A 13,449-nucleotide genomic window follows, 5' to 3' on the forward strand; every position below is an offset into this window, starting at 1 on the left:
TGCCCGTGACTCCTCGTGGTTGATGATGCTTCCCTCCCCCACCTCAGCCCTGCCTGGGCCCGCCGGCAGGCAGAGTGGTTGGAACCCTGCCGTGCTGCCTCTCACTGCCTATCTGTGGTCGTAGGTGTCTGACTGCCGAGATATCTGGGCATTACCTGTTCAGTTATCACAGGTGGCATGCCCTGAGAGGCAGATCATGACTTGCTGGATTTCATTAATTTCACTTGAGCAGATGGGAAGCAGGCTGTTGGAACAGGAGCCGGTCTCCATGAGCCTTGGTTTGAACAGAGAGAAGCTCGTGAGAGGTGCTATTTGCTTGTTCTGCTGCTCTAACAGGGCCTTTAGGGACTGGGAAAGGACAGACCGTGGCCATGGGCCTCCCTCTGGAAAAGGGGGTATCACTATCCATGTATGTAATAGGCCGTGTAAAAAAGGGAGCAGATAGTTCTGGGCATCTTTAGAAGGCAGAGTGAAAAGCAGCAGGTAGAGGGTGCCCGGAGGCTGATGTTAGCCCATCCTAAGGGGAATGCCCTTTCTCTCGTCACACTGCCAAACAGGGAAGGCTGCCTAGGGAGGAGAACAGGCAGACAGGCTGGGGTAGGGGTGGTCCTAGGTGGCTGCTAGCATGATAGTGACAGCTAACATTGAATGACACTGTCCATGAGACAGGCAGAAATGCACAGTGGTTAGGAGTACAACCTCTGGTGTTAGATCTAACTGGATTCAAAATGTGGATTTGCCACTTGTTAGCCCTGTCCATGGGTAAGTTATATAACCTTTCTGTGCCTCTGTTTCCTCATCTGTGAAATGGGGATAATTCGTATGTCTCCCTCCTAGGGTTGTAACGAAGATGAAATAAGTTAATACAGGTAAAGTGCTGGGAAAAGTGTCAGACACATAGGAAGGGCCACAGGCACTCATTATTTAGCCAGATATTGTCAGATAGTGACCTATATTAACCCATATCCTCCGTATCCTCCATATAACCTTACAGGAAGGCAGTCAGTATCTCCATTGCACAGGTGGGGAGGCCAAGGTGAGTAGCTCAGTAGTGGCTCTGCCAGGGCTCCACCAGCGCTGTTCCACCCCTGTTCAGGGCTACACAGAGGCTGTTCCCACAGGAGCCTGGGGCGGCACCAGACTCAGAAGGGCACTCTCCTGCCAGGGATCCTCTGCCTGGCCGCAGCCAGGTGGTCCTGTCTGGTTCTGTCAGGAGCAGGAACAATGAGGACTGTGTTTTTAAGGAGGCTCTGTGTCCTGTGCTGATGGTTGAGGGCCGGGTGCTCAGGTGGCTCTGGTTGGAACAGATTGTTTTGCTGTGTCACAGCCAGCTGTGGTGTGCCAGCTGGGCTCCCGCAGAGGAGCGGCGGGCTGCTCTGATGTGCGCCCACCTCTTCAATCTGCCCTGCTCAGGGGTTCCTTCTGGCCTCTGGCCAGCCAGGATGCGGGGGCTAAATCTGGCTCACGTATGGCATCGAGCCCTAGTTCTTGCCAGCTCTTGGCTGGGCCTTCAGCAATGCGTGTTGGCTTCTGTCTGTACACCTGGCCGCCTCTCCCCTGCAGCATTGGGCTCATTCTGTGATTGGCTGGTGCTTGAACGGGGCTGGAGCAGTGGGGTGAGCCGATTGGCTGTCAGTACTCAGAGACCAGCCCTGGAGTTTAGGGTAACATCAGTGGGGGAGGAGTGAGTTCCTCAAAGCAAATTCTTGATCCTTTTGGCCGGAGAAGGAGAAAATCATGCCAGGGAGGTGCCTAACAAATGTCCTGACAGCGGCCCCAAGGGGAGTGGCTGCCTTTCCCTCAGAGAAGCTGTTTGCCCTTTCTGAGCTGGGAAATGGGGACAATACTTCCTCATCACCTCCTATCCACAGGGCTTGGGGTCTCCCATAGGAGTAGAGGCGAAAGGTCTTTGAAAAGTATAGCATACAAGCCGGGTGCTGTAGCTTGCGTCTGGGAGGGTCACTTGAGCCCGTGAGTTCGAAACCAGCCTAGGCAGCATAAGGAGACTCCCCCTCTGCAAAAAATTTTAAAAATTATCTGGGCGTGATGGTCTAGCTACTCAGGAGGCTGAGGTGGGAGGATGGCTTGAGCCTAGCAGGTTGAGGCTGCAAAGTCAAGATTGTGCCACCTGCACTCTAGCCTGGGCACAGAGTGAGACCCTGTCTCAAAAAATAAATAAGTAAATACACACATACATACATACATAAAGATAAAAAATAAAAAGTATAGCGTACAGTTTAGGAGGAGACTATCATATTTTGCACATTTCTATCTGGGGCCTTCTTGACATCTGCAATCTAAATCCGAACGCTCCCCGTGCCTTCAGGCAGCCTTCCCTGCCCGCTCCTGCCTATGGTGTTCTCCTAGTCAAAGGCATGGGGTCTGGATACTCCTGCCTTCTCTAGAGTCGTCTTGGCTTCCGATCCCTCTCCCTCTGCTGTTCAGTCACGCAAGAGCATGGTCTTGCCTGCCGCGAGGCTGGGGGCTGGTGAGGGGTGAGTCGGGGCTTCCCATTCCTTTTGTGTCTGTCCCAGCCCTCGTGTGTGGGGTGCAGAGGAAGGCTGACAAGTGCCGGTTTGCCTTTCTCCCACAGGTTTGAGAAGATGGTCAGTGGCATGTACTTGGGAGAGCTGGTTCGACTGATCCTGGTCAAGATGGCCAAGGAGGGCCTCTTGTTTGAAGGGCGGATCACCCCGGAGCTGCTCACCAGAGGGAAGTTTAACACCAGTGATGTGTCAGCCATTGAAAAGTAGGTACCGTCCCCTCAAGGCTTTCTTGGGGTGTTGGGGCAGAGAAGAGCAGTTGGTCCCCTGTTACTTCTGGAGTCCAAGTTTGGTGGCTTTTCCTTCAAGAGTGTCATGGCTTTCTGGGTCCGTGTCCCCTTAATCTTATCTGACCCGTCCTGGGCCAGACTCCCTGCAGGCACTTGTCACGGTTCATTAAAGAATGACATAGTTAGCCTCAAGTGCACAGGTGATTTTCCTGTCTAGCTACAAGAGCAGCTTCCTCTCCTACCCCCATCAGCCCGTCACCCCCACCCTCCACGCACACTCAGGATAAGACTAGCGTCCGGGAAGCAGACGATTCAAGCAAGGAGCAAGGAGCTGGTGAAGCCTGGAGCCTGGGTTTTTGCAATTGCAGCTTTTGGAATTGGACCTTCTCCAGACCTTCTCCAGACTGTGTTGAGGGCACTAAGGGCACCTTAGTAACCTCAAGGTGTTAATTAGGTGCTTCCTGAAAAAAGACTTCCTTGACCAATAGGATTGGGATGGGAATACGGCACATTTATCTTCCATTTTACAATGTTATGGTAAAATAAATACAGACTTACAGTAAAACAGAATGAGAAGTATAAAGTATAAAAAGAGTACAGATTTATAGTATCAAAGAAAACCCAGTGTGCTTTGACTGACTTGTCATTTCCCAGACTTCTTTTGTGCTTGAAACCACCCCTTCCCTGCCACTCACAAATTCTTTCAGGGGAAACCTGTTAAAAGCCAGAAATGTGCCCTGGCATGCAAGTTGAGAAACACTGGTTAACAGATGAGACAGGACAGTTAGAAGGAAAGACAGAGCCAGCCAGCAACTAACTGCAGCCCCTTGACATCACACAAGAAACCCGGGATTCTTTGTGTTAACTGTAGCTCACAGGCCTTCACGCAGAGAGGGAAGCAGGTGACCCCGATCCCGGTGGCAGTCTGATGTAGTCTGGTGCCTCCAAGTCTAAAGCACTCTTGTCTTGTTGCTGGCCTCCGTGTGCAGAAGGCTGTACTCCTGGTTAAGGAGACTCCTTGTAGCCATGTGAGGCTACACCTGGATAAAGATAAGGCTAGCTTTGCTGCCATCTTTGGTGCAAGGAATGCTATTTTATCTCTGCACAAAGTGGTCATTCCCATTGCTCCCTGTGTGGTCCTAGAAATTTGGATGGAGCCAGTGCTTCATAGCTCTGGCTCCTGGGAGAAGATTTGCATTAGCTCTCTTCGAGGTTAGAGAAGGCAGCTGCTGGAATAGGAAAGGGGTTTATCTGGACCAACTCTTCTGCCATACCCATGTGCTGGAGTTTGTTTGATGATTACTGTCCTTCAGGAACAGTAGGTGCAAAGCCCCGATAATCAGGGAGCCTTGCTCCTGAGTTTCTAGCCGTCTCTTTTCATGAGTCTCCTGGTCAGTGGCTGGGAAGAAAGGGGAGCAGAAGACTCGTGGATTGTCTTGAAAGTCACTGGCCAAGTCAGGAAATGCATTCCTTCCTCTTGGCCTGTTTCTGATATTGACCCAGCTAGCTCAAGGAAGCATGTATATTATAATAAAGGCTATCTCAAACAAACAAACAAAAACTATATAAAACATCCTGCAAGAGCAGATGTTAGAGGCATTCTCTAAAATCAGGAGCAAGACAGTATCGCCAGTTTCTATTTTGGCATTGTACTGGAGTCTTAGCCAGTGGGGTTTTTCTTTTTTTTTTTTTTAAAGAAAAGGTGAGAGATAAAGGTGTGAGAATCAAAAAAGAAGTAAAACTGCCATTATTTGCAAATGGTAAAAGTCTATATGGAATACCCCCAAAATACCTAGAGACAAATGAGTAGAATGATGGAAGAGGTTAAAAAGATGTCTGGAGATAAGATACAGAAATCAGTTATATTTCTATCAGCAATAATAAAAATATGTACATATTTTAAAATACTTTTTAAAGAATAATTTTAGATTTACAGGAAAGCTGCCAAGATAGAGTGTATATGTGTTTGTGTGTGTGTGTGTATATACATGTATGTATACATATATATTTTAAAGACACCGTTTACAGTAATAACAAAACTATAAAGTACTTCGGAATGAATCCAACAAAAGATACACAAAACACATATACAGAAAATTACAATTTGGCTGAGAGACATCAAGGAAGGATGTGTAAGCATCCAGGGCAACTCACAGACCTGGAGAGTGGGAGGTTCTCCCGAGCCTCCTGAGCCCTAGGTGGTGGCAGCCATTTCTCCACTTGTTCAGAGGCCACATCGTTTTGCCTCTCCACTTCTCTTCATGGTTCTGGCTTGGCGTAATGCAGGCTGGTACAGTTTTTCCGATTACTACCTGGCATTTCTTATGGAGGAGAACCCTTCCTGGGCCTTTCTCAGGCATTTGACTGTCTTCATCCCATACCACACACAGGCTTTCCCTTTCTAGCACCTTCGAGCCTCAGTGCTTTGCACTGCCTCGTGTGGTCCTCAGTGCATCAGTATTGGCCTCTAACTTCGCAGGAATAAGGAAGGCCTCCACAATGCCAAAGAAATCCTGACCCGCCTGGGAGTGGAGCCGTCCGATGATGACTGTGTCTCGGTCCAGCACGTTTGCACCATTGTCTCGTTTCGCTCAGCCAACCTGGTGGCTGCTACACTGGGCGCCATCTTGAACCGCCTGCGTGATAACAAGGGCACACCCAGGCTGCGGACCACGGTTGGTGTCGACGGATCTCTTTACAAGACGCACCCACAGTGAGTCTGCCCTTTGCTCTCATTGGCACTCTGTGCCCATTGTGGGTGGGGACCTTCTCCAGAAATCAGACTTTTGAACCCAGTGAACATTTTTCGGCAGACAAGACAATGGTGGTCAGGGGCTGTGGCTCATGCCTGTAATCTCAGCACTTTGAGAGGCCGAGGCAGGAGGAAGGAGTTTGAGAACAGCCTGGGCAACATAGTAAGACCTCATCTCTACAAAAAATAAAAAATAAATAAATAAATAACATGCCTACTTCTGGGCAGTAAGGTCAGTGTTGCCCATTTGGGAAGGATCGCCCTTAGCCTATCCTTGCTGGTATTGTTTCTGCACTCCGTTGTTACCTTGCCCTGTCAAAAGTCGAGATGGAGATTTCTGTAGCTGTTGGTCCCGCTGGGTGGAATGTGTCTGTCTCTCGTCCGCATTTCGTCAGGAGGACCTTGGGTCAGAGGTGTGGTACTCACATTCTTGTTTCAGAAGCTGCTGTTAAAACCCCCCAAACCCTCAGACTTTACTTTTTTAAATGGGCAGCTTGTCTGTGGTTGGCCTCTGAGAGCTGGAGCTGTAGGAGCTGTAAGGTGACCCCACTGGCGAGGGGGTGCTTTGTTCCCCACGCAGCCTTCTGGTCTGTCAGTAGCCCCAGCCAGTCCTCACACCGTCTCACCTTAGTTTCAGAAGCCACGTTGTCCTGTGAGAACGTGGCTTGTACTTTTTTAAAAGGCTAAAGGTAAATTCTAAGTCATTATCTAATAAGTTTTAATGATAGCCTGTGACATGATTTTTTTGCACAGGACCTCAGAATTGTTTCCCACTGTACATATAAATATAATGTGCATGTGAAGTACTCACATCAATACTGCACCTTCACACCCAGCTCTGGTGATGGCTCAAAGAATGTCAACTTAAATTGAAATAGTCCTGGCCTGGCATGGCAACTCACACCTGTAATCCCAGCACTTTGGGAGGCTAAGGCAGGTGGATTGCTTGAGCCCAGGAGTTCGAGACCAGCTTGGGCAATGTGGTGAAACCCTGTCTCTACAAAGAAAATCATACAAATTATTAGCTGGGTGTCATGGTGTGCCTATAATCCCAGTTACTTGGAAAGCTGAAGTGGTAGGATCGCTTGAGCATGGGGGTGTGGAGGTTGCAGTGACCTGAGATTGTGCCTCTGCACTCCAGCCTGGGGGACAGAGCGAGATCCTGTCTCAAAAGAAAAAAAAAAAAAAAAAAAAAAGAGAGAGAGAAATAGTTTTGTGTTGCTGAGGCGAAAGGGTTTGAGCCAAGTTAGAGGATGTTATTTGCCAAGGATGTAATTGTATTTTTAAAATATTTTTAAAGTATTTGCAAAATTCTTGATAATGAAACTTTTATTAGCCATTTCTTTCTTTCTTTTTTCTTTGTAATTTCTTGGCTAATTTTTTGAACAAGAAAGCCTAGGGATTTGCAGCATCACATTAGAATTTTTTTAGATTGTAGTAAAATACACATAACATGAAATATATCATCTTAACTTTTTTTCTTTTTGGAGGCAGGGTCTTGCCCTATTGCCCCGGCTGGAATGGAGTGGAGTGGTGTGCTCTCAGCTCACTGCAACCTTAGCCTCCCAGGTTCAAGCAGTTCTCCTGCCTCAGCCATGCCACTGCACCGGGCTAATTTTTTGTATGTGTTTTTTTAGTAGTGATGAAGTTTCGTCATGCTGGCCAGGCTGGTCTTGAACTCCTGACCTCAAGTGATCCTCGGCCTCCCAAAGTGCTGGCTTAGACATAAACCATTGTGCCCGGCCCACCTTAACCATGAAGGGTACAGTTCAGTGGTATTAAGTACATTCATACTCTTGTGCAGTAATCCCTATGAGCCAGAACTCTTCTCATCACAGTTTAAAAAATAGCTTTGATTAAATGTTTCTCATTTCAGAAGTAATATTTACTCAGTATAGAAACTTTAACTAGTTCAAAAAGTTATGAAGAAAATAGAAATCATCCTTAATCCCACCCCTTGGAGTTGACTGCTGTTAATATTTTGGGGGAACTGTTTTGCCAGCCTTCTCTATTGACTGCAGACCGCAGACAGAGATAGAACTGAGGAAGTTCTATCTCACTGCTGTCCCAAAGCTCTCTTCTAGACACTGAGAAATCTCCAGACTTTTATGTGGTGAGGGAAAGAGCCAAGTGAAAAAAAGAGTGATTATTTATTGAACCCTTCCTCAGCAGCAGTTACTAATCTGAGCTTTTTAACGAGCTCAGTTAGTTCCCTGCACATCACTGACACCCAGATACTGAGACCCTCATTACTTCAGGGTCAGCTGCTCAAGGTCACCTGAGGTGGAGTGGGTGGAGTTCGCCCTTGTTTTCCCATCTGACTTTTTTTCTTTTTTTTTTTTTTGAGACAGAGTCTCGCTCTGTTGCCCTGGCTGAAGTGTAGTGGTGTGCTCTCAGCTCACTGCAACCTCCGCCTCCCAGGGTCAAGCGATTCTCTTGCCTCAGACTCCTGAGTAGCTGGAATTACAGGCATCTGTCACCATGCCCAGCTAATTTTTGTATTTTTAGTAGAGACAGGGTTTCACCATGTTGGCCAGGCTGGTCTTGAACTCCTGACCTCAGGTGATCCACCTGCCTTGGCCTCCCAAAGTGCTGGGATTACAGGCATGAGCCATTGCTCTTGGCCCCATCTGATTTTTGAACATCGTGCTCTTGACCACTGTGCTGTATTATCTTCTTCACAGTGGAGGGCAAAATGTTTTTAGACCTGGAATTTTTGTGTGTGATACTCATGTAATAATGAGAATCTTCTCTTTTTATGTGTGATTATGAACGATTTCATTTTTCCTTTTTACCTCTCTGCATTTGCTAACTTTTCTACAGTGGATATATATGATTTGTGTGATGAAACAAGCAGATGCAGAAAATGGAATTAGGCTGGGCACAGTGGCCCATGCCTGCAATCCCAGCACTTGGGAAGCTGAGGCAGGTGAATAGCTTGAACCCAGAAGTTTGAGACCAGCCTGGGCAACATGGCGAAATCCTGTTTCTACTAAAAATACAAAAAAATTAGCCAGGCGTGGCTCCAGCTACTAGGGAGGCTGAGGTGGGAGGATCACCTGAACCTGGGAAGTTGAGGCAGCAGTGAGCTGTGATTGTGCCACTGCATTCCAGCCTGGGTGACAGAGCAAGACCCTGTCTCAAAAAAAAAAAGGGGGGGGGGGGAAGAGTTAAAGAGTGGAGAAAGAAAGGGTGGCCAGAGGTCCCCAGTGGATGCTCAGTCCAGCTGTTGTGGCATGTCCCCCCCGCCCCCACAAGGTATTCCCGGCGTTTCCACAAGACTCTGAGGCGCTTGGTGCCGGACTCCGATGTGCGCTTCCTCCTCTCGGAGAGTGGCAGCGGCAAGGGGGCTGCCATGGTGACAGCGGTGGCCTACCGCTTGGCCGAGCAGCACCGGCAAATAGAGGAGACCCTGGCTCATTTCCACCTCACCAAGGACATGCTGCTGGAGGTGAAGAAGAGGATGCGGGCCGAGATGGAGCTGGGGCTGAGGAAGCAGACGCACAACAATGCCGTGGTTAAGATGCTGCCCTCCTTCGTCCGGAGTACCCCTGACGGGACCGGTGAGGGCCTGCTGGGGGCTGACATGCCTGTCCTGCTCCTGCCAGGGACTGAGCCACAGTGGGGGAGGTTGAATTCACCAGTGGATGCCTTTGCACTGGTGATGCATGATTTTGCCAGAGCTAGAAACTTCCTCATACCTGTTTTCCATTTTTATTAACTGATTTGTCATATGTGTGAGTTGGGGCAGTTAAATTTTCCTGGTCAGACCTCCCAGGCAAGTGCTATCTACCTCTAAAACTACAGCCCTGCTCAGAGTAGTGCTCTGAGCTGGGCAAGGTGGCACACGCCTGTCATCCAGCTACTCAAGAGGCTGAGGTGGGAGGACTGCTTGAACCCAGGAGTTCAAGACCAGTCTGGGCAACATAGCAAGACCCTGTCTCAAAAAGTATTAAATGAATAAAAAAGAAGTGTTCTTAAAAGCTGGGCAAATCCCACAGCACTGATTAGGTTTTCCCAAAGCCAAGGTAAGCCAGCAGAAGGATAAACACTCAGTGTACCGTTCTTAAATCTCGATAGAGTATGCATGAGACATTCAGGGCCTGGGGAGTTTTGCATTCAGGCAAATGGTAGCATGGAATCCAACCCTTTATGCTAACCTTGGTAGTTTTCACTGAAGCCGATCATTATGGGGAATCTGAAGAGCTTTTCAGGTGGGTCCTTGGAGTAATGAATGTTTGTGACAGGAATGAGTCCTATGTGTAAGTTACCTAATACCACATTATAAGCCACCCTTATACTTAGTGGCTTAAAAGAACCACCCTTTATTATTGTTCATGCATCTGTGGGTCAGTTGGACAGTTCTGCTCTTCAGGGCCAGGTGCGGCTGACCTCTACCGGCCTCATTCCTGCATCTGCAGTCAGCTGTTGGGTCAGCTGAGACAGATCTCAGATGCCCTTCCACACATGTCCAGCGGTTGGTTGCTGGCTGGGGTGCGGGGGTCCCTGGCCCTGTGTCTCATCCTTCAGTGGGCCACCTGTCTGTTCAAGTGGTGGCAGTAAGGGCTGCAAGGGAGAGGGGAAGACTTCAAAGCCTCCTGGAAGCCCAGACTGGGGATAGGCTCAGCTTTGCCTCTGCCACACTCTGTTGGCCTGAACAATCCTAGGGCTGGGCTAGATCCCAGGGGAGGAGAAATTGACTCCATCTTTCAGTGGGAAGAACTGCAGTCACATTGCAAAGAAGGATTTTGCACATGCAGGGAAGGGAATGATGTGGCTGTTTTTGCAAATACCCCACACCCTGACATAAATTATTAATTTTTGTAGGAGATTTTCATTGTTGCAGCCCTGGTGAAGTCTGTGTATTGTGACAGGTGGTTTACTCACATGCTCCCCTCCCAGTGTGGCTCCAAGTCTGTGGTGGTCAGGGATGTAGTGCCCACTCTTCCTCTGAGTCTGTGCTGTGTCCTAAAGGGAGGAGTTGCAGCTTCTCCTCTGTGTTTGCTATGGGATTCTCCCCTTGAAAGTCTGGAGTCTTGGGGTTACTGGCTGCCAAGAGGCACTTAGCTGTTTTTGACATTCTTTACGTTTTTGACTGCAACAGAGAATGGTGACTTCTTGGCCCTGGATCTTGGAGGAACCAATTTCCGTGTGCTGCTGGTGAAAATCCGTAGTGGGAAAAAGAGAACGGTGGAAATGCACAACAAGATCTACGCCATTCCTATTGAAATCATGCAGGGCACTGGGGAAGAGGTGAGATTACAAAACCATAGTGCATGTGCACTGCACACATGGCCAGTGGCACCGGCAGTCACGTGATGACCAAAATCCTCCATGGGATGCCCACATGGATTTGTGTCCTTGTGGCCCAGAAGCACCAGATGCTTTTTGCCATGCCTGGCTTGTGACACTCTGGTGACTGACAAGGCTCTGGAAAAGGATGCTCACTCTGCATGTGTGGGGGGTGTGTTTGCATACGTGTGTGTGTGTGTGTATACACACTTTGGTCCATGTGCACTGATAAAATTAAAACCACAGAGAGCATAGGAGATCCTTTCTTTTCTCCTGCAGCTGTTTGATCACATTGTCTCCTGCATCTCTGACTTCCTGGACTACATGGGGATCAAAGGCCCTAGGATGCCTCTGGGCTTCACGTTCTCATTTCCCTGCCAGCAGACGAGTCTGGATGCGGTGAGTCTCTGTCCTTAGGCCTCAGTGATCAGGCAGCACCGAGTCCCCCGTGGCCCGGGTGGGCTGGCCCTTGAGGCCTTCTCCAGCCTCAGTGTCATTCCTAGGTGACAGTCACAGTCACAGTGGGTTGAGCCAGGCTTTATTTCACAGCCTGCAGGACATACTGGGACTCTTCTCTCTTCTTTTCTCTTTGAAAGTAGTCACCTTTTCTGGGAAACCTTCTGGTCCTCCAGGCAAAAATAGAACCTTGTCCTCTTCTGTGCCCCCTGTTCATTTGATTGTTGCCTTGCTTATAGCACTTCTTACACAGTTAGTTCTTAGTGACAGCGTCTTTTGTTTCTGCTAGTGGTATACTCCGTGAGCAAGGACCTGTATCCCCACACGCCCTAGCACAGTGTCCAATCAGAGGAGATAATAAATGTTTGTTCAATACACGGGATGAATCAGGGTCCAGGATCAGAGCTTGAGCACCTGCTGACTACTGAGTACTGGGCTCAGAGCTGAAGGTTACAGCTCCTGTCCTCTGGAAGGCCACAGTCTAGTGGGGGAGCCGAGTCCCTAACACCAGCGGCTCCAGCTCCATGCAGTCAGGGTTGGGGAGTGGATTCTGGGCAGAAAGAACCAATGGTGCAGAGTCATGGAGGCAAGACCCAGCCTGTCACGTTGGAAGAGCTGTAGGTAGCTCTGGGTGTCACAGGTAGAGACATAACCAGGCAGGAGTTCTGGAGGTGGCTCTAAGGCCAGGGTTTAAGGCTTAATGAGCAGCCCTAGGAGAGCTAGGTATGGTCACCTGCCTCTGTAAACCAGTTAATCCAGTCACGTCGCTGACTTGGGACTTTTTTCTTCTGAAACTGTTTTAGAGCTCAGGAGTTAGATCTATGAAAACTTGAGGGTTTTTTGTTTGTTTGTTTGTTTGTTTTTAAAGCACTTCACTTATACCTTCACCTTGGATTCATCACAGTCAACACACACCCAGGGTACTTTTTTCCCCAGGAAGTGTTTTAACTTCAATCCAGTGAAACCTAAAATGTATTTTAGGTAGTCACAGCATTACTAAACTCTTAGGATCCTTTAGTTATAGTGTCAGTAGACTCTTCTGTACAGCTGGTTATGCCAGTGGCAGTACCAGGCTAAGAATCGGGTGGTCTGGGCTCTCCATTATTGAGTGCCGTCTTTGCTGTCTGCTGGGTAAACTTAGACATCACTATTTACCTAATGTACCTCATTTTCTCCATCTGTGAAGTGGGATTATTTCAGACCCCTATGAGGATGGTGAGGAGGGTCTATCATATTTTATTGGTTTGTCCTCAGATGTTTGAACTCTGTCTCCGATGTTGTGAGCCCTCAGCAGTTGTTGACTCAGGAGGGAGGGTTGGAATTTTGTATTCTCCCCTTCTGGGTTAATTACACAGGACTCTCCTGGTGCTTTTTATGTTTTAGGGAATCTTGATCACGTGGACAAAGGGTTTTAAGGCAACAGACTGCGTGGGCCATGATGTAGCCACCTTACTAAGGGATGCGATAAAAAGGAGAGAGGTAACTATTAAAATAATGTTTTTAAAAATCTTTACTGTTTTAGGGGTTTCTAAAACGTGTGTTTGCCTGTTGTAAAGAATTCAGGCTGGGTGTGGTGGCTCACACCTGTAATTCCAGCACTTTGGGAGGCCGAGGCGGGTGGATCATGAGGTCAGGAGTTTGAGACCAACCTGGCCAATATGGTGAAACCCCGTCTCTACTAAAATTACAAAAATTTGCCGGGTGTGGTGGTGCCACCCGTAGTCCTAGCTACTCGGGAGGCTGAGGCAGAAGAATCGCTTGAACCCAGGAGGAGGTGCAGTGAGCTGAGATCGTGCCACTGCACTCCAGCCTGGGTGACAGAGCAAGGCTCCATCTCAAAAAAAAAAAAAAAAAGAATTCAAACAATACAGAAGCATGTGACCTGGCCAAGAAAAGCTCCCTATTTCCTGACTCCACTGCCCGCAGTGAAACAAGGGCTCATAGGTTTATGTTGTTAAAGGATTATTATTATTTTTAGAAAGGTAAATCATGACTCTCATACAAATTGAAAAAGAGAGAAGCAGTCCCTGACAGGTGGGCACAGCCTGACACTCTCAATTGTGCCTTGGTGTTCTCCTGCGGAACACAAACAATTTCACAGAGTCCACAAACAATTACAGAGCGGAAACATCAGACACAGCCACTCCGTCTGGGACCATGATGGATTTAGACAAGA

General features: G+C 48.3%; 1 protein-coding gene across 4 annotated transcripts in view; it reads left to right on the forward strand.

Moving 5' to 3' along the window:
• HK1 (hexokinase 1) overlaps positions 1-13,449 on the forward strand; it is a 127,856-nt gene that overhangs the window by 99,938 nt on the left and 14,469 nt on the right. For all 4 annotated transcript variants that reach the window (XM_009214783.4, XM_017962979.3, XM_003903845.3 and 1 more), the window contains 6 exons: positions 2,594-2,749; positions 5,253-5,486; positions 8,784-9,088; positions 10,630-10,778; positions 11,097-11,216; positions 12,657-12,752. In XM_009214783.4, coding sequence (XP_009213047.1) covers positions 2,594-2,749; positions 5,253-5,486; positions 8,784-9,088; positions 10,630-10,778; positions 11,097-11,216; positions 12,657-12,752 — 1,060 coding nt within the window. The remainder of the gene's footprint in view (positions 1-2,593; positions 2,750-5,252; positions 5,487-8,783; positions 9,089-10,629; positions 10,779-11,096; positions 11,217-12,656; positions 12,753-13,449) is intronic.

This window comes from Papio anubis, chromosome 11, assembly GCF_008728515.1.
Source record: "Papio anubis isolate 15944 chromosome 11, Panubis1.0, whole genome shotgun sequence".
In the NCBI taxonomy this organism is placed as follows: domain Eukaryota; kingdom Metazoa; phylum Chordata; class Mammalia; order Primates; family Cercopithecidae; genus Papio; species Papio anubis.